Source organism: Scardinius erythrophthalmus, assembly GCF_964197995.2.
Source record: "Scardinius erythrophthalmus genome assembly, chromosome: 7".
Classification (NCBI taxonomy): domain Eukaryota; kingdom Metazoa; phylum Chordata; class Actinopteri; order Cypriniformes; family Leuciscidae; genus Scardinius; species Scardinius erythrophthalmus.
The window spans coordinates 3,055,905-3,078,782 of record NC_138227.1 but is presented as its reverse complement, the minus strand read 5'-3'; the positions used below and the strand labels follow the sequence as shown (position 1 = coordinate 3,078,782).

The 22,878-nt window shown below is 38.5% G+C and overlaps 1 protein-coding gene across 6 annotated transcripts in view; it reads left to right on the top strand.

Moving 5' to 3' along the window:
• LOC308694106 (NACHT, LRR and PYD domains-containing protein 3-like) overlaps positions 1-22,878 on the top strand; it is a 92,259-nt gene that overhangs the window by 67,878 nt on the left and 1,503 nt on the right. For 3 of the 6 annotated variants that reach the window (XM_081371399.1, XM_081371398.1, XM_081371397.1), the window contains 3 exons: positions 13,732-13,905; positions 16,872-17,045; positions 19,894-20,069. In XM_081371399.1, coding sequence (XP_081227525.1) covers positions 13,732-13,905; positions 16,872-17,045; positions 19,894-20,069 — 524 coding nt within the window. The remainder of the gene's footprint in view (positions 1-13,731; positions 13,906-16,871; positions 17,046-19,893; positions 20,070-22,878) is intronic. The other 3 variants (XM_081371400.1, XM_081371401.1, XR_014030556.1) reach the window with 2 other exon arrangements.

Sequence of the window (22,878 nt, the reverse complement as noted above, 5' to 3'; positions counted from 1 at the left end):
TATACATTTGATTATATTTTGGAGAACAGTCAGAAGAAGATCTGTCGATGTACTTTTATTTGGTTTTTTTTTTGTGTTCAGATGTTCAGTAGCAGCCATGAGCGCGAGCACATGTGAAGAGTTTTTAACTCTTCTCTGTCAATGCATGCCTTTGAATGCAACACTCTGCAGATTCACTTTATTTCAACATTGTCTAATAATCCAAACGTAGTTGTATAAGTTACTATTATACAAACCAGAGGACAGGCAATGATTTTCGAGCTATACAGATGGCAGAAATAATGCTTACGTCTCTCTTCTGTTTTTGTTGCAAAGATAGCTGATAATAATAGTCATTTAAATAAACAAAATCTAAATAATTAAATTTTATATATATGATGACTTCAGAGGCAAAAGCCTCTAAGTACCATCTGAAATTTTCTTCTAAAAGAGCATTTTTATCAAGCTTGTATGTTTATGTTCACACTTAAATGGCAATGAAATGTAGCCTACCTATTAATTGTCAAAGTGAAATTACTAACTTAAATATACGAGCTTAAAAAAATGATTGTTTTAGAAGAAAATTTCAGATGGCACTCAGAGGCTTTTGCATCATGAAGTCTTCATATATATATATATAACTAGTTACTCGCTACTTGAGTAGTTTTTTCATTGGATACTTTTTTACTCTTACTCAAGTAACTATTAAGATTATTACTTTTACTTTGAGTAAATATTTCTATAAGTACTTGTACTTTTACTTGAGTACAGTTTTTGGATACTCTACCCACCTCTGCTACAGAGTCAGTTGGCCAATCTCATGACCCAGCCTAAAACCGAGAAGAAATTCCCACTGCAAGAAGCAGTAGAAAAACAGTGCAAAACGAAGGTAGGAACTGCTGGCAATGTGAGTGCGAATCCAGTCAATAAGAGACCAACAGGCAGGCCGAGGCCATGGTTCTGTTTTACATATGGCGAGGATGGCCATGTTGCATCTTCTTGCACTTCTGAACCTAACCCTGCACTTGTCACTAACAAACGTAAGCTCTTAAAAGAGAAGCAGCTTCAGTGGGACGCTCAGAATCCCACCCCCAACCCTGATTTAAACTAGAGCCAGTCCTTATTGTGGGACAGACGGGGGCTGAAATTAAAGCAAAACGTCCCACTGCTAAACATGTCTCAAACAAATGTCAATTTTCTAGTAAACAAAGCGCTAGCCTCCCAAAGGGTTTAGTCGGTGCTAGGTGCATTGCGGAGGTCAGCATAGCCGGTAAAAAGTGTAATTGTTTATTAGACACTGGGTCACAAGTCACAACAGTCCCCAAGTCCTTTTATGAGCAGCATCTCTCAGAGTACCCCATTAACTCCATCAATGACATCTTGGAAGTAGAAGGCGCCAATGGTCTGTCTGTCCCATATGAAGGCTATATAGAAGTAGACATTACCTTTCCTGAGGAGTTCCTGGGTGTGAGTATTGAGGTGCCTACCGTAGCCCTAGTAGTACCTGATGTGAAATCTCACAATCAACCTTTGGTTCTAATAGGCACAAACACCTTGGATGTTCTCTATGAGCAACATTTGAATGCAAGTTCCCCAATGTACCAACCATCTTCATTTGGTTACAGAGTGGTTTTGAGGACACTTGAAACAAGATGGAGACAAAACAGAAATGGTGTTCTTGGTCATGTGCGGTTGAAAAGGAAAGTACCTGAGGTCATGGCTGCAGGTCAGACAGTAGTTGTGGAAGGTTCCATTGCAGTGCCCTGTGGGGTTGATACGTGTGTTGTGGTGGAGCATCCATCTAACTCATCTTTGCCTGGTGGGATATTTGTGAAACGCTGCCTACTTACCCTTTCTAAAACTCATCCTTACCATGTACCAGTGGTGCTCACAAATGAAACTGAATATGATATAGCTATCCCACCAAGGTGTATAGTAGCAAAACTCCATGCGATCAAATCAGTACTTACTCCTCCAAACACCTCTTTGGAAGATATGCACCTATCTGCTCAGGAGCTCAATTTCACCTTAAATTTTGGTGAGTCCCCATTACCAACGGAATGGAAGGACCGTATCACTAAAAAGCTCAGAGAAATGCCAGAAGTTTTCAGTCAGCACGACTTTGGGCACACGCAGAAGGTGAAACATCGCATAAATCTGAACAATGAAACTCCTTTTCAACACAGAGCACGGCCAATCCACCCACACGATATTGAGGCAGTCCGCAAGCATCTACGTGACCTTCTAGCAAGTGGAGTCATACGAGAGTCCGAGTCACCCTTTTCTTCACCCATAGTGGTGGTGAGAAAGAAAAACGGAGATATATGGCTGTGTATCGATTATAGGAAGTTATACCTCCAGACAGTGAAGGATGCGTATGCACTACCCAATCTTGAGGAAACCTTTTCTGCTCTGACAGGTTCCAGATGGTTTTCCGTACTAGATTTGAAATCGGGATATTATCAGAAGTTGAGGAGTCTGACAAACCCAAAACCGCCTTTGTCTGTCCATTGGGGTTTTGGGAATTCAATCGTATGCCCCAAGGTGTCACCAACGCACCAAGTACTGTCCAAAGATTAATGGGGAAGTGTATGGGGGAAATTAATCTGAAGGAAGTACTGGTCTTTTTGGACGACCTGATAATATTCTCTGACACTACAGAGGAGCATGAGAGACGGCTATTAAATGTTCTATCTCGCCTCAAAGAGTACGGACTGAAACTTTCTCTGGAGAAATGTAAATTTTTGGGTTTTTCCGGCTACTATCGCCGGTTCATTAAGGATTATTCATGGATCTTGAAACCACTCAATGATCTTACCTCAGGGTATCCACCGTCAAGGAAAAAGAGTGACAAAAAAGGTCAGTACTACAATCCTAAGGAGCCCTTTGGGAGTCGTTGGACGTCCCTATGTGAGGAAGCTTTTCAGTCCATTATCAGAAAGCTAACTAGTGCACCTGTCCTGGTTTATGCTGATCCCAAACTCCCCTACTTTCTCCATACAAACGCCAGCACCAAAGGGTTGGGAGCTGCACTGTATCAGGAACAAGGTGGGCAGATGCGTGCAATTGCATTTGCGAGCAGAGGGCTGTCACACAGTGAGGCAAGGTATCCCGCCCACAAAATTCCTTGCCCTTAAATTGGCAGTAACTGAAAAGTTTAGCGATTACCTTTATGGCAGTCAATTCACTGTCATTACCGATAGCAACCCTCTCACACATGTTCTTACCACTGCAAGATTAGATGCTACTAGTTATCGGTGGCTTGCAGCTCTTTCCACTTTTTCATTCAAGTTGCAGTACAGGGCGGGCAAGCTGAACATCGATGCCGATAGCCTTTCAAGGTGACCTCAAGAGCCTTTTCCAGAAAACCCCTTGTCCCAAAAGGAGCATGAAAGGATCCAACAGTTCATACAGCATCAGCTTACCAACAAAGAAGATTCTGTCAGCACTACGGATGATGTAGTCCAGGCCATCTATGAGAAGCACCTTGTTAGGCAGTCAGCAGATGTTGGCCCGGGCATTGCTCTCGTAAGCTCACTTGCACTATGTTCCGACGCTGTTCCCGAATGTTATGAACAGGAGGATAATTCTGATTGGTTACCTGTTACACCTCACCTTTCAAAAAACCTTGGTGACAAACAAAGAGCCGATCCAGCTCTTCGAGAGGTGATTTTGCATTTGGAGTTGGGGGAAAAACCTTCACCAACAGTAAGGAAGGAACTTCCTGGTCTTCCCTATTTCTTAAAAGAGTGAACCGCCTTGAGTTAACCCTTTAGGCGCCAGAGGTTTTTTCCTAAAACGTTCGATTTTGACATCTTAATTTCAAAAGGCTATATCTTAAAAGTGATAAAAGATAGAGACTTTCTTTAAATTAGAGAAATATTAAGGATGACCCAAAGTTTATGTAGGGATTACATTTTCCCATCTAATTTGCATATTATGACGTCATATGGTGGTGGCCATCTTGGATTATAGAATTTTCATGAAAAGTCACATGTTTAAATGATAAAATGCAGCACTTCTTTCCCCCAAAAATGTCCCTCACCTTCTGTATGCTATATTGCACAATACTGAATGCTCAGGTAAATAGTAAGTAGTAAACAAACTGTGTAAATCATTACTAATAAATGGTAGAAACAAACCGAATGCATGTAGCGGTTGGCCTTTTGCTGTAGAGATTTTCCATTTACTACGTACAGTAGGCACTCTGATTCCATGTATGGGGCACATATATATTATTCATATGACACACAAACACAAGTAGACAAGACCTGTTTAGTTCAAAAGCTCACTCTCCACAGCAAGGCACAGATCATGAGTGAGATGACGAGACAAGACGAGAGACAATGTTAGTATTTTTTTTTTGTGTGTGTGTGTGTGCTTTTTGTTGATTTTTAATTTTTTTTTGTTTGTTTTTTTTTAGCTGACAAAGATGCACACATCACAAGGACATGAACACACAAATAAGAACACATATTGTACACTACTAAATGGTCAGGGAAATAGATAGTAAATCAACAGTGTAAATCATTACTAATAAATGGCAAAAAAAAAAAAAAAAAAAAAGAATTTATGTTGCAGGTCTTTTGCTGTAGAGATAATGACTTCCTATCCATCCAGGTGACATTTCTTGTAGTGTTTCATGGTGTGGTCTTGCGATAGACTATGCATAATAGCCCCTCTGCCCCGTGTCACACCGCCTCTGCTCCTGCTACGAGCAGCGCGGGCGCGGCCAGATCTGCCTCGCGCGCGCGCCGAGTGTGCACAGCTGGGACTACTGTCATTGTCATTGCGACTCCCCACCCTGCTTTCACGTTGTCCCCTAACTGTCCTGTGAATACTTCGACCTCGTCTAACATACCCAGTGGCATTAGACAAAGTCTCCACCACAGTACTGTCGCCACGATTGCTGAGAGGCACACGGTCACCATGGCTAGCGCGGTAAAAATCTCCCGCCTCGTTCCCCACAACACTAACACGCCTGCTAACTTCGCGAAGAACACTCCGACCCCGGGAAACATTGTTCCCACCACTGACATTGGACAAAGGACCATCTATATTGGGCAAATGATTCACCGTTTGTGCTTGGTGTAGGGCTATACTTTCACTTTCAGAATCACCGTCATTTTCTGAAGGCAGATAACGTTATTCCCCTTCAGAATCAGGGTCCGCGAATAGAAGACCCAACACTTCATTGCGGGTAAGCTTTATTGATACCATTAGATGATAATAATAATAATAATAATAATCTAATGCAAATACTCGCTGACGTTGACAATATTGCTCTGATAAAATGGCTCACACACACTAGCTCCGCTTTTGTTCGCACTGATTCAATGCACTCTAGCTCGAAGATTTTGTATAGAAGCATGACGTTTTTTTGAGTCGGGGATGAAGTATGACATGTCTGCCATTTAGTGGAGGGGAGGTCGAACGAAATTTGACACCCTATTTGACAAAATCGGCCGTTTTATTCAGTGCCGCATCTTGTCGAGTAAAGGACGGTGTACTCTACAGGAGACGGAAAGACAAGGATTCCACCACTTACCAGCTAGTGCTCCCTGAAGAACTAAGATCCTCTGTGATGAACAGTTTACATGACCATATGGGTCACATGAGGATGGAGAGAACTTTGGATCTGGTCAGGTCCCGGTTCTACTGGCCAAAAATGGCTGCTGAAGTGGAACAGAAGGTCAGGACATGTGGTCGTTGTGTGCGAAGGACAAAAAGCCTCAAAAAGCTGCCCCCTTGGTCAACATCCAGGCCACCAGACCATTACAATTAGTTTGTATGGACTTCCTCTGATTGGAACCGGACAGAAGCAACACGAGAGACATCTTAGTGATCACATATTTTTTCACTAAGTATGCTATGGCAGTCCCTACCCCAAATCTAAAGGCGAGGACAGTTGCAAAGTGTCTTTGGGAGAACTTAATTGTGCACTATGGGTTTCCTGAACGCCTTCATAGTGACCAGGGCCCAGATTTTGAGTCGCGTACAATCAAAGAACTTTGTGAGATATCAGGTATTAAGAAAATTCGAACAACGCCTTACCATCCTAGAGGAAACCCTGTTGAACGCTTCAATAGAACCCAGCTGGATATGCTTGGCACATTAGAAGAGAAGGACAAAACCCATTGGAGAGATTTTGTCAAGCCATTAGTTCATGCATATAACTGCACAAAGCACGAAGTTACAGGGTTTACCCCCTACAAATTGATGTTTGGGCGCCAGCCTCGGTTGCCTGTTGACCTTGCCTTTGGGTTGCCATATCAAGATAGTCCGCAGACATCCCATTCTGAATATGTCAAGCATATAAGGTCTCATCTAGAAGAAAGCTATTTGCTTGCCTCCCATAGAGCATTAAAGAGCGCAGAGCGGAACAAAACCAGGTTTGACAAACGTGTGGAAAATTCCTCCTTGGAAGTCAATGATCGAGTGTTGGTGAGAAATGTTTGGCTGCATGGTAAGCACAAGTTAGCAGACAAGTGGGAGTCCGAGGTGTATGTAGTAGTAAAGCGAGCAGCTGACTTGCCAGTCTACACAGTTCGTCCTGAAAACAAGGATGGTCCTCTTTGTACACTTCACAGAGATCTTCTGCTCCCTTGCAGGTTCTTACCAACACCAGAAATCTCAAGCCCTACCTTGAATAAACCTACTTCTAAACCTAGAACACGTCAGAACCCTGGTATTCCAACATCTGATGATGATAACTCATTCGCTGACCCAGAGGATGAAGATCTTAATGGAAGATATAATGCTTTTCCAGTTGTGGAAACAGTAAGGTTCTCTACAATTCATGATATCTGTAGATCAAATAAAACTGGTTCTTCTGACACGGACTCATCTAACCAAGAACCCCCAGATGTTGATACTCCAGTTGACAACTTACCTATTGATACTCCAGTTGACGACTCATCTGTTGATGCTCTAGGAGTCCCTAAAACAAGTAATATACCTGACAAAGATCAAATTGAAACAGAAAACGACATACCTGTTTGAAGTGAAGATGAAGTTGAAGCGACAAACGTTGCTGAAATCTCAGATGTTCCTGTTGAAGGGGGAAAACAACAGCCAGAAATTGAGGGGGGGCATAACTCGGATATTCCGCTCAGACGCTCTAGTAGGCAGAGAGAGGAACCTGAGAGACTTAAATACTTTCAGCTTGGAAACCCTGTCTTATGTTGTTCAATCTTTGTTCCAAGGATTAAGCACTGCCCTTGTTAGCTCCCTCAATGGTGTTGAAGATCCAGGTGCCCTTTCCGTTTTACCTGATGTTTCACCCAATGTAGTGACTAATCAGCCACTCAGAACATTCAAAGGGGCTTGCATGATTTCAGGGGGGGAAAGTGTAACCCTGGTTAAATAAGTTTTACAAATATTATTTATTTGTATGCTGCTTGAATAGAATATGATTATTCATACATGTGAAAGTCTACATAAAAATACATATATATAAATCTAAATATCTGAATTGAGTTCAGAAATGAGTAACATCCAATCGGAGCGCTGCCCTTGCCTACGGATAGCGTTGCGCAGATTAGACAACAGACGCAGAGCTACTGAGACAGCCTATCTGATCTGACGAGAGAGTGTTAAAATTTACAAAATATAGTTCTTAAAACTGTTCAAAGTTCACAAAAACTGAATAAATCAGAGGGTAACTACAAGATATTGGATGATCCAGTGTGATTGTGTCGATCAGGCACTTTGGAGTTTACATTTTGACTCGTGTGGTTATGTCAGACCGCATGGTGTATTGAGTGCTCACCGCCGTTTGCTGACGCCATTTTGTTTGCGTGTGCCTGAAAAAAGAAAGATGTGAATGGACAGGCCAGGTTTTTTTTTCTCTGTGTGAGCATTCTTTCAAGTTGGATTTTCCTAATTGATGGCGAGCCTCCCACTTCGACCCTGAAACGATCACGAACCTAGAGGAAAGGATCATTTTCCATTCTATTATTTTTCTTCGGACAAGTAAGAGAACATATTCCCAGAGACTGGTTTCTTATAGTTTGTATGGGACTAAAACCATCACAGGAGCACAACTAGAAAATTTAAGACTGATCAATCTTCCGAGTGACAGAGTTGAACTTGGAAAAAAAAACTGATTTCAGTGTGAGTTACATGTGATATGACTGGTATTTGTTTTCATTTTTGATCACTTGAATACATTGATTGTGATTGTGATTACTGTTAAATGAATAGTAATTCAGAGGGTGCACCCAGGGTATATATATATAAAGTTTTTTTTTTTTTTACTGTTTTATTATGTACTTTGTTTATGCAATTGAGGTAAAAAGAAAACACTAAAGGAAAAAAAAATCACTAAACTCAAAGTAAAGTTGTTATTGGTTCAACTTACCTTCTGTCTCTGCCTGTTGCTCAGTATCACCGCCGCCTCCCCTTACGTACCGTGCAGTCTTCTGATTTTATTTGTCTGGTCCATTAGTAAGTGAGTTAATACCCGCTACACATGCTGTCAATATGCACCAGAGAGAGGTAAACACATCTTTGCATATTATTGGCTTCAGTACACGCTATAACTGAGAAAGAAACAGGACTGCCCCCTACTGGTAATGTGCGTCATGTGCCAGATAACTTCAATACGGGCCGAATCCCTTTCCCTGTGATGCGCATTCTTAATGGACACATCAAATCAAATCAAATCAAGTATATTTGTATAGCGCTTTTTACAATACAGATTGTATCAAAGCAGCTTCACAGTATTAAAATAAAATAATACAACACATCTGCACAACTTTTGATTTAAAGAAAATTTATATATAAATGTTTAAATGAAAATCAACTAAAATTAATAAATGTTGTTTTTCATGTTTAGTTCATGTTAACTAATGTAGTTAAATAATGTGTAACAAATGAAACCTTATTGTAGTGTTAGCAAATAATCCATCTCTGTGAGTCCATGTAATGCAAGTGGATTCAAAAACCACACAAAGTGAACACGCCGGTAATCCATAAACCCCAGCTAATGAATCAATGCTTCTGAAGTGAAACAATAGGTGTAAGAAATACAAATATTTAAAACTTTTTACAATATAAACCTTTGCTTCCGGCCAACATAACTTCTCATGTGAGCTTCAGAATGCAAATGTGTCGCTTCACGACGACAACATTAAAACCGCGTTTGACCATTTCCTGGAAATGAGTGTTTATAAACTTAAAAAGTGTAAAATATTATTATTATTTTTTTTTTTTTGTCGTTTCACTTCAGAACAACTCTTCAGTCCATCAATGCACGTCATGTGAATTACAGTTTTTCACTTTGTGTGGGTTTTTACAAGATCCTTTTTCTGCCAAGCAGGGGTGTAGAGCTCGAGCTCATCACACACCTTATCCAAATTGTCTGTTTTTCCCACCATGGTTAATAGATTTTGAGAAAAAGAATAGTGATTAGCTATAGTGCAATATATAACACATAAATGTCTGATATCAATATCTTTAGCATAATTTTCACTTATGCGCTTTGTAATACAAGTGCTGGTCATATAATTAGAATATCATGAAAAAGTTGATGTATTTCAGTAATTCCATTCAAAAAGTGAAACTTGTATAATTTATACATTCATTACACACATACTGATATATTTCAAGTGTTTATTTCTTTTAATTTTGATTATTATAACTGACAACTAATGAAAACCCCAAATTCAGTATCTCAGAAAATCAGAATATTTTGAAAAGGTTCAATATTGAAGACACCTAGTGCCACACTCTAATCAGCTAATTAACTCAAAACACCTGCAAAGGCCTTTAAATGGTCTCTCAGTCTTGTTCTGCAGGCTACACAATCATGGGGAAGACTGCTGACTTGACAGTTGTCCAAAAAATGACCATTGACACCTTGCACAAGGAGGGCAAGACACAAAAGGTCATTGCTAAAGAGGCTGGCTGTTCACAGAGCTCTGTGTCCAAGCACATTAATAGAGAGGCGAAGGGAAGGAAAAGATGTGGTAGAAAAAAGTGTACAAGCAATAGGGATAACCGCACCCTGGAGAGGATAGTGAAACAAAACCCAATCAAAAATGTGGGGGAGATTCACAAAGAGTGGACTGCAGCTGGAGTCAGTGCTTCAAGAACCACCACGCACAGATGTATGCAAGACATGGGTTTCAGCTGTCGCATTCCTGGTGTCAAGCCACTCTTGAACAAGACACAGCGTCAGAAGAGTCTCGCCTGGGCTAAAGACAAAAAGGACTGGACTGCTGCTGAGTGGTCCAAAGTTATGTTCTCTGATGAAAGTAAATTTTGCATTTCCTTTGGAAATCAAGGTCCCAGAGTCTGGAGGAAGAGAGGAGAGGCACAGAATCCACGTTGCTTGAAGTCCATTGTAAAGTTTCCACAGTCAGTGATGGTTTGGGGTGTCATGTCATCTGCTGGTGTTGGTCCACTGTGTTTTCTGAGGTCCAAGGTCAACGCAGGCGTCTACCAGGAAGTTTTAGAGCACTTCATGCTTCCTGCTGCTGACCAACTTTATGGAGATGCAGATTTCATTTTCTAACAGGACTTTGCACCTGCACACAATGCCAAAGCTACGAGTACCTGGTTTAAGGACCATGGTATCCCTGTTCTTAATTGGCCAGTAGGGCTGAAACGATTAGTCGACATTGTCGACAATAAAAAATTGTCAATAGAATACATTGTTGTCGAGTAGTCGTTTGATCTCATGTGACCTAATTTAAGGGCCTGCAATATCGCGATTTGACCGCTACGGCGCTGTAGCGCTAGAGTTACAAATGTTATTGCGGTAGAAGAAAACACAGCGCGAATTATGACGGAGTGCAAACAAATCCAAACTAGCAAGGTGTGTGAAAGTTTCACAAAACTTCAAACCAAGAATGCTGTCGTATGCAATACATGCAAGGCGGAACTTGCTTTTCACGGGAGCACAACATGCATGTTAAAGAAACTAAACTCATATTGTCATATCGCTTGTACGCCAGCAGAGGACACTCTTACCGCTCAATCTACACACATCATGGACTCAGTTTCCCACAATGCTTTGTTCTGTCATCTGTGTAATCATGTGCAGCTGTTTCCCATCACCTCATGATCCCTTAGTCTCTCTGCCTTTGTACCCAGGTCTGTTGTTTGTCTCATCGCAAAGTCTTGTCTAGAGTTCCACAGCATTACTGAGTGTTTTCCTTGTTTTCTGCTATTCCTTGTTTTCATATCTGCCTGTGTCCTGGGGTGTATTCCAGAAAGCAAGCTTATCTTACAGTCAAACATACCCTGAACCATAGGCGTAGATTACGCGGGGGACGCGGGGGACGTGTCCCCCCCACTTTTTATAAAATGTAAATTCGTCCCCCGCACTTTTTCATAGGGCAAGTGTGTCCACGACAAGCTGAGGTTTTCGCGGGTGTGTATAACCTACATTGAGATTTAAAATCCAAAGAGTCAAGGATAGTCTATCTACGTGACTTTCACGTTTCCATGGTAATCAGTCACTCTTGCATCACGACACGCCCATGCTCGCACCCGCGCCCAATCCATTTTTTTCATAGAGGTCGTCGCAATGAGTTCAAAACGGCAAAAAACTGTTCAATCCTTTTTCACGAAAAAGTCAAGCACTGTAAGTAAGTTGTCACGAATTGTGTTGCACAATGATGAATAACTCTGCCTATTTCTCTTGTTGAATAATTAACAAGTTTTGTTGTAAATTGAAAATATTCATTACCCGCATAAACGTGCACTTATTTTCAATATTTTTTTATTCGTAATGTCTATTATTTTCACAGATGTTATCAAAGCCCTTCAATTAGAATTAGAATGAACATGGTGATTGTTAATGCTGAGTTTGTATTTTCATGCATTAACCGCCTGCTTGAATCAGGCAGCGTTGTAACATGTGTACATGATGACAAACTTTAAGTTCTCTTGAAAAAGCCTAACCAGAAAGTTTTAAAAGCTTGAAGTTTGAAGGTTTTCAATTGGAAAGTTTTAGTTTAGTAAGATAGATAGATAGATAGATAGATAGATAGGATAATAAATAGTATAATATTAATAATAAATAGGGAATCACAGATAATGCAAGGATGATTCTGATTTAATTTCATTTAATGTTAAGTGGCGATTGATAGCCTAGTTGATAATACACTGACGGTAACAAAAGTTTCGCTGTTTCAATTTGAAATGAAAGATGGAGCATAGGCTACATTTAATAAAATTAAGGGAAAAATGCCCTTTATAAAGATAAAAAACGTATTCTGATAAGAGTGTTTTCCAACAGTGATGTAATGAAACATTGACAATTTAAGTTTGAAGGGAGCCTCTGTTTAGTCTATAGGAAATGTAATTTTGCCAAAAGAAGAACTTTTATTTTAAATAAATGTTATTTTTAAAGCAGCCTACTTCAGTGTGATATTTTACCATATTATCATGCTTAACAATGAGAATTTGAATAATTGTAATTGTGATGATCAAATATCATAGGTTTGTGCGGTTTGCGGGAGGATTATTTATTTTTAACAGTAGATTCGGGTGACTCAAAGTGCACCAGATTAATGAATTTATCTTTAAAATGTAAAAAAATTCTTCCAGGGGGGCATGCCCCCGGACCCCCCTAGAGGTACCGAGCTCCACCCACAGTAGGCTATATGATGGTCTACGAAAAATACAAATTTAATTATCTTATTATTAAAATACATGATCAGGATTTTACCACCTCCGCCTAGTTTTGAGCCAGGAAACCCTGCATGTGCAATATATAGTACTGAACATCTTTCTTTCTTTCTTTCTGTTTTATTGCTTTAAAAATAAATAGCATATTAAGCCAATTAAGCAAAAACCTGTCAACAAAAGTTGGAAAAAAACTGGTATTACACTTGACATTCTGTCCCCCTCACTTTTGAAATGATGGCTACGCCCCTGCCCTGAACTCTTGGTTGATTAAACCAAACCTTGCTTACTCAAGGTGTGCTGGTTCCAAAAACGTGTCTGGGAGTAATTGCACTTTTCCACTGCATGGTACTGCTCACTTCGGCTCGCTTTAAATGTTACCACCTCTGTTGAGGTTCCAAGCGTAAAATATATATTAAATATTAAACCTGCATTGCGTATACTGTATTTATTGAATTGAATCGCAGCCTTTGTGAATTCACAGTAGCACTATGCTATTGTTTGGTTTTTAAATGTTTTTAATATATCGTGCAGCCTTATATGGTATATAACCATGGAATAAAATTGAGTACTTGAATTTTATCAAGGAATCATGACAGTCCTAATTACATTAATTAAAACAACTTGGAGTCGACATGATTACATTCATTAATTTTAATATCACATCTGTGTAAATGAAGTGTAAGAAATTATTTTTTCTGTGTTCAAGTGTTCAGTCTCTCTTGAGTTGAGGTGATTGATCTGTAAATGATTAAACACATGAGCTGCTCCTCAGTAACCTGATACGATCAACATTTAACACTCTTTACTTTAAACAATCTCAGCACAGTCGGGACTTTAATACATGCAGAACAAGATGAATTAATCCTTAATGATCATCACATCCATCTTTTTCTGTGATCATCTTTACACATTATTTAATGTGATATAAACAATTTATATACGTTTTATATAAGCTTTCCCTCTCACACAAACACACACAAATAACATGGTGAATCTCACTTACATCAAACATGGTGATTTTTTTTTTTTTTTTTTTTTATAATGAAGTCTGTTGATTCGATCTGTGTGTCTGATCAGAGAGAGTGATGAGTATGTCATTGTTCTCTACAGGTTGGTTGATTGTGATGTCACAGATGAAGGTTGTGCTGCTCTGGCTTCAGCTCTGAGATCAAACCCCTCACACCTGAGAAAACTGGATCTGTCATATAATAAACTAGGAAACTCAGGAGTGAAGCTGATATCTGCTGTACTGGAAAATCCTCACTGTAAACTGAAGGAACTGTGGTAAGATCATCTCTACCATAAAGACTCGGAGTGAATAAGGATAAAATCAGAAAATGTCATAAAGTGCTTTAATACAGCCTTTATTGGATAAAATTTTATAATAACTGCACACTATTAATCATTATTTAAGCATTAGTAAACAGTTAATTCATCATTTATAAAGCATTAATAGACATTAATAAGCAGTTTATAGATACAGCTTAACTGTTTACTAATGCTTAAATAATGATTAATAGCGTGCAGTTATTATAAAGTGTTACCACATTAAAGGGGTCATATAATGTCATTTTTATACAAGCTAATATTAGGGTCTAAATTAAAAGTTTGTAATATACTTTAATTAAAAATTCTCATTAGTATTGTAAGAAAACACTAATTTTACCTGGTCAAAAACAGCTCTGTTTTCAGCACGCCGTTTAAGTGCATGTGTCTTTAAATGATAATGAGCTTTGCTCACCCCGCCCCTCTGTTCTGTGCATACACCGTTTCTAACACAATAGCCATAACGCGTTGTTCATTATAAACATGGGATTATGAATTATATTGAGAACGTCATACATACAAAACATGCCGTAATGTACCTTGAGTGTAAAAATAGCCGCATTCATCGTGAAGCGTGCAAGCGATTTACAAAGATTAATATAAAGATTATTATAAAGGTCAATAAAACGTTACACTCACTTGTTCTTCTGGAGGTGCAGCAGGAACACGAATAGTTGGTACTGATCCTTTTTTCAGGAGCAGCTTCTTAGCAAATAACCAGCTTTACTGACCCTCGTTTGTAAAGCAGTCTGGTGAAATGATTTGCGCAAACATGAAAGCATTGACGTTGATCGTGGGGAATATTCCCTTCGAAAACAAACTCAGCCACTTCAGCTGTACGGATTTAGGAACATCAACATGATGCTGTGTTCGTTATTAGACCCAAGAACAGAACACCACAATCGCTTAGACGCCATTCTACTCAGTGCTCCAGCTATCAACAATGACTGCGCCGGTCCGCACGGACTATAATTGACAGCTCGCTCACGAGGGCGCGAGGGCGGGTCTGTGTTGAAACGCTGCTGTCAATCAACCATCGTGGGAGGGGAGTCCCAATCAATCAACAGCTTGATTTAAGATGGGAGGAAACATATAATAAGATTTAAAAAAAAAAAAAACACTGGATGGATTTTTATCATTTTATGATGGTTGTGTACAGGCACTGCCAACACACATTTCAGTACAATCAACTTGTAAAAGTGCATGTACCATTATATGACCCCTTTAAGCACACACGCACACACGCACTGGGTCGAGGCACCATCTCCCGATTCGATACTATCACAATACTTGGGTGCCGATACGATATGTATTGCGATTTTTAAGAATTGTGATTCGATATTACAATGTATTGGGTGTTTTTTTTGTTGTTGTTGTTTTTTTACACTAGACCAGAGTTCTCAAACCGGTTCCACGGAGGGCCTAGTGTATGCAGGTTTTTGGTCTTTCCCTTCAATTAGTGCCCAATTAAGACCTAGACTACCAGGTGAGGGGAGATCTTAACCAATTAGTGACCTACTCAATCAGTTTGGTTCAAGGTAAAAGAGAAAACCTGCATACACTAGGCCAGGGATCAGCAACTCCGGTCCTGGAGGGCCACTGTCCTGCAGAGTTTAGCTTCAGCCCTGATAAAAACTCACCTGCCTGTATCTATCTAGTAATCCTGAAAACACTGATTGCCTTGTTCAGGTGTGTTTAATTAGGGTTGGAGCTAAACTCTGCAGGACAGTGGCCCTCCAGGACCGGAGTTGCTGATCCCTGCACTAGGCCCTCCGTGGAACCGGTTTGAGACCACTGCACTAGACTATGGGGAAAAGTTAAATTATACACTTATACAGACTGTACATGGTGTATAAGATGTCATATTTACAAAAACAATTCATCACATCTTTCTGAGTTTTATTTCAGAAGCGTCATACAGTTCTACATTCTCTTGTATAAATAATTAAATTACAAAAAACATTTTTTAACAATCACTTGTCGACACCTGATTTACTTTATTTTGATTTACTTTATACATCAGTGTTTATATTTGAACTTTAAACTTTTCTCAGTACTTCTATGATAATTTGAACTATTGTATCACAAAAATAATGATACTATTATGAGGTTGAAAAGACCTTTTGTGAAGCTGTTTCATGACAACTCTATCTGGATCAGCGGCAGCGCCAACACAGATTTAAATGTTGCGATATGATTTTGTCAAAGGTTTAATGGACAGACGAATTTAAAAAAGATCGCATGGGTGTTTGAATGGGGATCACAGTATTTTAGAGATTAATCGTGCAGCTCTTGTCATGAGTTAGGTTTGACTCTCTCTCTCTCGCTCTTCCCACTCCATTTCTTCCCACCTGTTTGCTATCACAATTAGCGCACACTATGATTGAGACTGAACCTGTTCCTCTTTGTGTTCGTCTTTCGTGCTATTTAGTGCCTTCCTGTTTTTGGCTTCTTTGCCAGATTATTGTTGAATGCTTCTCGCTCATGTTCACATCTCTCGTATGTTCAACGCCTTTTCTAGTTAGCTCTACTGTCTTATCTCTCTCTCAGCATATGAGGAGCGCGAGGGCTTTTTAGTGCATTCAGTCTCACGTCGCGTAAACAAACAAAAATCGTGATAGTTTGGTGAATTTGATTTTTTTCTCCCAGCCCTAACACACACACACGTTCCTTAAAATGTTTACAAATACATTAAGCACACACACACACACACGTTGGGTTTCCATGTTCTATAGGGACTTTCTATAGAAATAATGATTTTTTTTTTATACTGTACAAACTGTATATTCAATCCCTTAATCCTAACTGATGTAATTTAACAACGTGAACTGAGTATTTGTATATATTTCATATTGATAGCATTATGTTAGTGTTATGTTTATCTTTGGATATATAGGCTTAATGTGTGTCATTGTTCTCTATAGTTTGGAGGATTGTGGTGTCACAGATGAAGGTTGTGCTGCTCTGGCTTCAGCTCTGAGATCAAACCCCTCACACCTGAGACAACTGTATCTGTCTAGGAATAAACTAGGAGACTCAGGAGTGAAGCTGTTTTCTGCTCTACTCGCAAATCCTCATTGTAAACTGGAGATACTGAGGTAAGATCATCTCTACCATAAAGACTCGGAGTGAATAAGGATTGATATGTAGATAGTGTATTCAATATATCTTTGGCGTAAGCCCCATCCGGTGGTTCGGCAACAGATTCTGCTTGAACCGTCAGATCCTGCCGGCGGTAGAAGGCAGCGGTGAGGAGTCTCCCTGAAGAGGAACATTTACATCTTAATATATTATTATCCCCCAAAAGAAAGTAAAACTAACAGTTAAATAAATCGGACAAACTACAAACCAGACAACAGATGCAGGATACAGTGAAGAGTTTTTTTTTTTAATGGATATCACAGTATTTTAAAGATTAATCGTGCAGCTTACTGTCTTATCTCTCTCTCAGCATATGAGTAGCGTGAGGACTTTTCAGTGCATTCAGTCTCACGTCGTTTCCACGCGTCCACTAGAAAGGGATATTACGTCACCTATAGATAACGCGACACATTTCATCCTCGGTTGTAACAAAATTGGCTAACCTCTGTCTACCTCGTCTATAAGCAAGGACAAAAATAAAGCAATTTAATTTGAATAAAATATCGATTCTGGAATAAGAAAAATGCATTTTAAAATCGTAAACAAAAAATCACGATAGTTTGGTGAATCGATGTTTTTCTCCCAGCCTTAAAACACATAAACGTTCCTTAAAATGTTTACAAATACATTAAGCACACACACACACACACACACACACACGTTGGTTTTTCATGTTTTATGTTTTATTTTTATACTGTACAAACTGTATATTCTATCCCCTAATCCTAAGTGATGTATTTTAACAACGTGAACTAATGAGGATGTGTATATATTTCATATTGACAGCATTATGTTATCTTTGGATATTGGCTTAACCCTTGTGCATCAATTTAAAAAAGTTACTCATAGGTCCAAAGAGGACAAAAATGTCCATGTCAAAAAACGGCCATAAAAAGTTGAAGCTTGGGAGCACAGACTTAACTTTGGTATCATTTTAAAGAATACCCTTGCCAGATTATTGCTGAAGTTACATTTTTTTATAAGTAAATCCAAAAAAAAGTTATATAGGTTTAAGTTTATGAAAATTATTTATGAATATTATTTTATATAAAATATATATTTTATGAAACAAGTTGAACTCTAAAACGGCTAGAAAATCAAAGCCATAAATCTAAATAAGTTGTGTTCCAAATTTGAGGTTGATATCTCAAAAAATGAGCTTTCAGTAAGATTTTGTTTGGGCACAGTACCAGACTTTCCCCATTGGATCCCAGCAAATCTCCTCTGGTCACACAGTGATTGGCTTTGTTATTTGCAGTTGAGTTTTTCTCTATCAATACTACAAACACACAAACACATTTTTTTTTTTATATAACACACATACCAACCACACTCTGACATCCATACCAACACACCCACACAATTATAATTGCATAATTTATCCAGTTGGCTCTATAATAGCTCAAAATTCATGCAGTTAACAGTAACAAAAAAACAAAAACTTACTCATAGGTCCAAAAGGGACAAAAATGTCCATGTCAAAAAACTCTCATAAAAATGTTATGCTTGGGAGCAAATACTTAAGTTTGGTCTCATTTTAAAGATGACCCTTGGCAGATTGTTGTTGAAGTGAAAAAATTGAAAAACGTGCAACCAAATTTTTTTTATAGAAGTTTAAGTTTATGAAAAATATTTATGAACATTAAAATTAATATTTTATATAAAATATATACAAGTATTTTGTATAACTAGTGCAACATTTTTTTTTCAAATGAAATGGGGGTGAAATAGTAAAATTACAATAAAAATAGACACCTGTGCCAAAATTAATGCAGTTAACATTAAAAAAAACTAAAAACTTACACATAGGTCCAAAAGGGACAAAAATGTCCAAGTCAAAAAACTCTCATAAAAATGTTATGCTTGGGAGCAAATACTTAAGTTTGGTCTCATTTTAAAGATGACCCTTGGCAGATTGTTGTTGAAGTGAAAAAATTGAAAAAAGTGCAACCAAAAAAATGTTATAGAAGTTTAAGTTTATGAAAAATATTTATGAACATTATAATCAATATTTTATATAAAATATATATTTTATAAAACATTTGGAACTCTAAAACTGATATAAATTCAAAGCCATAAATCTAAACAGGTTGTGTTCCGAATTTGAGGATGATATCTCAAAAAATGAGCTTTCAGTAAGATTTTGTTTGGGCGCAGTACCAGACTTTCCCCATTGGATGCCAGCAAAACTCCACTGGTGAACACAGTGATTGGATTTTCGATTTGCAGTTGAGTTTTTCTCTCTCAAATATTACAAGCACACAAACAACCTTTTTATTTTATTACACACATACAAACCACACTTAGACATCCATACCAACAAACCCACACAATTATCGTTGCATAATTTATCCAGTTGGCTCTATAATATGCCGAAGCAGAAAACAGGAATAAAGCGAGTATTTGCTTTATAGGCCTAACCTGAAAAAATGGCACCATCTGATAAAAAATGGTAAAAATGTCAATTTTGAAGCCTTGCCAACAGAATGAAAGCCTATTAAAAAAGACTGCATCATTTTATAGTTAAACGGCACAGGGATTAAAAAATGCAGTTTTAATGGGTTTCAATGGGGACATTTTTGTCCAAAAGGCGCTGAGAGGAAGTATTTTGTGTAACTAGTGCAAAATAGATTTTTTAAAGGAAATGGTGATGAAATAGTAAAATTCCAATAAAAATACACACCTGTGCCAAATTTTATGCAGTTAGCATTAACACAGGCAAAGTGATCCAAAAAACAAAACTGAAAAGGACAAAAATGTCCTCAAGGATGCACAAGGGTTAATGTGTGTCATTGTTCTCTACAGGTTGAGGGATTGTGGTATCACAGATGAAGGTTGTGCTGCTCTGGCTTCAGCTCTGACATCAAACCCCTCACACCTGAGATATCTGGATCTGTCTGGGAATAAACTAGGAGACTCAGGAGTAAAGCTGCTGAAGGATCTGAAAGATGATCCACATTATAAACTGGAGACACTATTATGTAAGAATAGTTTTTAATGATTTTCATCATTATATTTTCATTTAAAGTTGAAATGACTGTTTTACTCGCTAGAGATAAAAGGAAATTGTACTAGGTTCAGTAACACCATGTGTGTGTATGTAAGTATTTTGTCTGAGATCATCAGATAATGAGTCTTAAATTCAGCTTCAGTTTCTGTAGGTCTTTGAACTTTAAACTGTGTTTAATATGAGTTTAATTCTGCTCATAGTGTTGTGTCAGACTATTTTCAGCTTTCCCCCTTTAATCTGTTAACCTTTGCCAGTGCGCCGGTGCACTGAAGCGTTTTTTTGTTATAAAGTTACTATCCGATTTAGGGCCCTATCTTGCACCTACTGCAATTGACTTTGTACACCGACGCATGTATCATTCCTATTTTGCACCCGCGCACAGCGGACTTTTCCCTCCACAGACGCACGTCGGTAAATTAGGAAATGTATTTGCGCTCCCAGGGGCGGTTCAGCGCAAAGAGGAGGCGTGTTCCGGCGCAAACGTTCCCTGGTGCTATTTTGCAGGTTTAGAAAACAATTACGCCACAGACCAGGAAAAACCTAGTCTAAGGTCAGTGGTGCGTTGCGCATGTTATTCATATGCTATTTTAAGGGCGCATGCTTGGCCATAATCAATGTAGCGTGTGCACAACGCGCATGCACTTTGCTTATCTCATCTACACACAGACGCAGCAGTTCTCATTTTTAGAAAACCATATATTATTACACGGAAAAATATTAACACACGAGGGAAATCATTGTTGTGTCCATGAAGATGTAAAAATAGGCATAAATCTAGCTTACACATTTACCCAAATTTTTATACGCCTGTTTAACCGAAGCTAATTTGGGTGGGTTTCTCCCATCCCCATACAATGTCACTTCTCTGTCTTTTACGGCCCTGTCGAGAACGTCGGTCTCCTCGGCTGTGAACCGCTCCTGGCAAATCCGCCGTTATTATAACAATCCGCCATGGAACAAGCGCGCCTGCTCTTAAAGGGAATGTGAGATGTCGCTCTGATTGGTTTATTTCACGTTACGCCCAAACCACACCTATGAATAATGAAGCTACTTCAGACCAACCCATTTTAGATCTGCGTCGGGCGCAAGAGTCATTTATCCCGCCGGTATAATAGCAACAGTGCCCACGACCCGCCCACAAAGTTACTTGCGTTTCGCACTTGATACTTGCGTTTCAGATCGTTAAAATAGGGCCCATAATGTTATTACCTTGACAAACTATATATCATTAAAAAGATATAAGACCCAAGTTTCAGTATTTGATCACTATTGTATTCTGAGAAACTTATAGTGAAAGTTATGTCTTAATTTGTGTCAGGAGTTATGTAATGAAAAAATTAGTCGATACCTTTAATATAAATTATGAGTGTCAGCCGCTCCCATTAAAAAAAAAACTCCTGTGTGGTCGTCATGACAGCGCTTGACAAAACAACGTCTCTCATGGCTTTTAGCTCAAAAATGTGCAGATTTGGAGAAATATTGATAGATTCTCATAGGTTTACATCAGATTTCTATAGACAGGAATAATATTTATTGAATTTATACCCAAACGCGTCGATGTAATCATTTTGAGCGCTGGATACTGATGTATTGTGTTTTCAATCCATACCAGCAGCCTGAGGGCGCCCTATGTGCACAGTATTGTCCATATATGGAACACATGAAGAAGTGCCATAATCATGTCACTTTCCAGGAACTCCCTGACACATACAAAGCTAACGGAGATCGCTGTAACATGCAGATAAAGACGTTATGAAGACAATAAACATGATTGCAATGATATTTGATTTACCTGTGTTCTTCGAGCCATGTCAGGTATTTTCATAATAATAGATTATCCCCTGGTTTCACAGACAGGGCTTAAGACTAGTCCTAGACTAAAATGTAAGTCTGAGCTGTTTCCACTGAAATGCACTGACTGATCTTAAAAATATATCAGTGCCTTTTTATTTTTAAGATGCACATCGGTAATGTTTTTTTTCTAAGCATGTTTATAAAAATTACTTAAATGTCCTAATTGATCTATGGTCTAATCCTGGCTTAGTTTAAGCCCTGTCTGTGAAACCGGGCCTATTATATTTATGATGTAATGCTAATCGATATAGACTTAATCATCGTGCAGAATATTATAAAATAATATATTTCCTGTCTGATTTTTTTTATCTGAAGCCAAATCAGATCACAGAACGTTATTTAAAACACTCAACTTGAGTTATAAAGTAAGTTTGGAGCACAAACATGGTTTTAATCTCATAAATTGTTGTGTATTGATGGTGTGCTAAGCTAACATGCTATCTAGCCCTAGGTGCACCTGCCACCTAGCTATGATTTTTTTATGATTTTTTTTAAATGGGAATGCTTACTGAAATGTTTCTTTTTTCAGGAAGGGCATTTGATACAGTTTCAAATGTGAAGTGAGAACTTTGATAAAAGAAATGAGGGATTGAAACAGTGTGAATAGCCAGTCGTTAGTAATTATAATGCAGACAAAAGAAAAGCATATTTAGAGCTATAACCAGGCTGGAGAGGTGTGAATGTGTGCAGGGGAGACTGAGACTGAGACTGAATGGGGCTCGTTTGCACCACAAAATAATAGAGACAATATACTGGATAGATGGTTAGAAGATGACAATAAACATCAGTTGCATTTTAGAGTCTAATCAAAATAAAGTCATATGACATGATCTTGAAAAACATTTAACTAAAAACAGAGTTTTAGACTTATCATCTTCAGATTTAAATATAACATGGTCAGACATGTGGCTTTAGCTGCAGTGCAT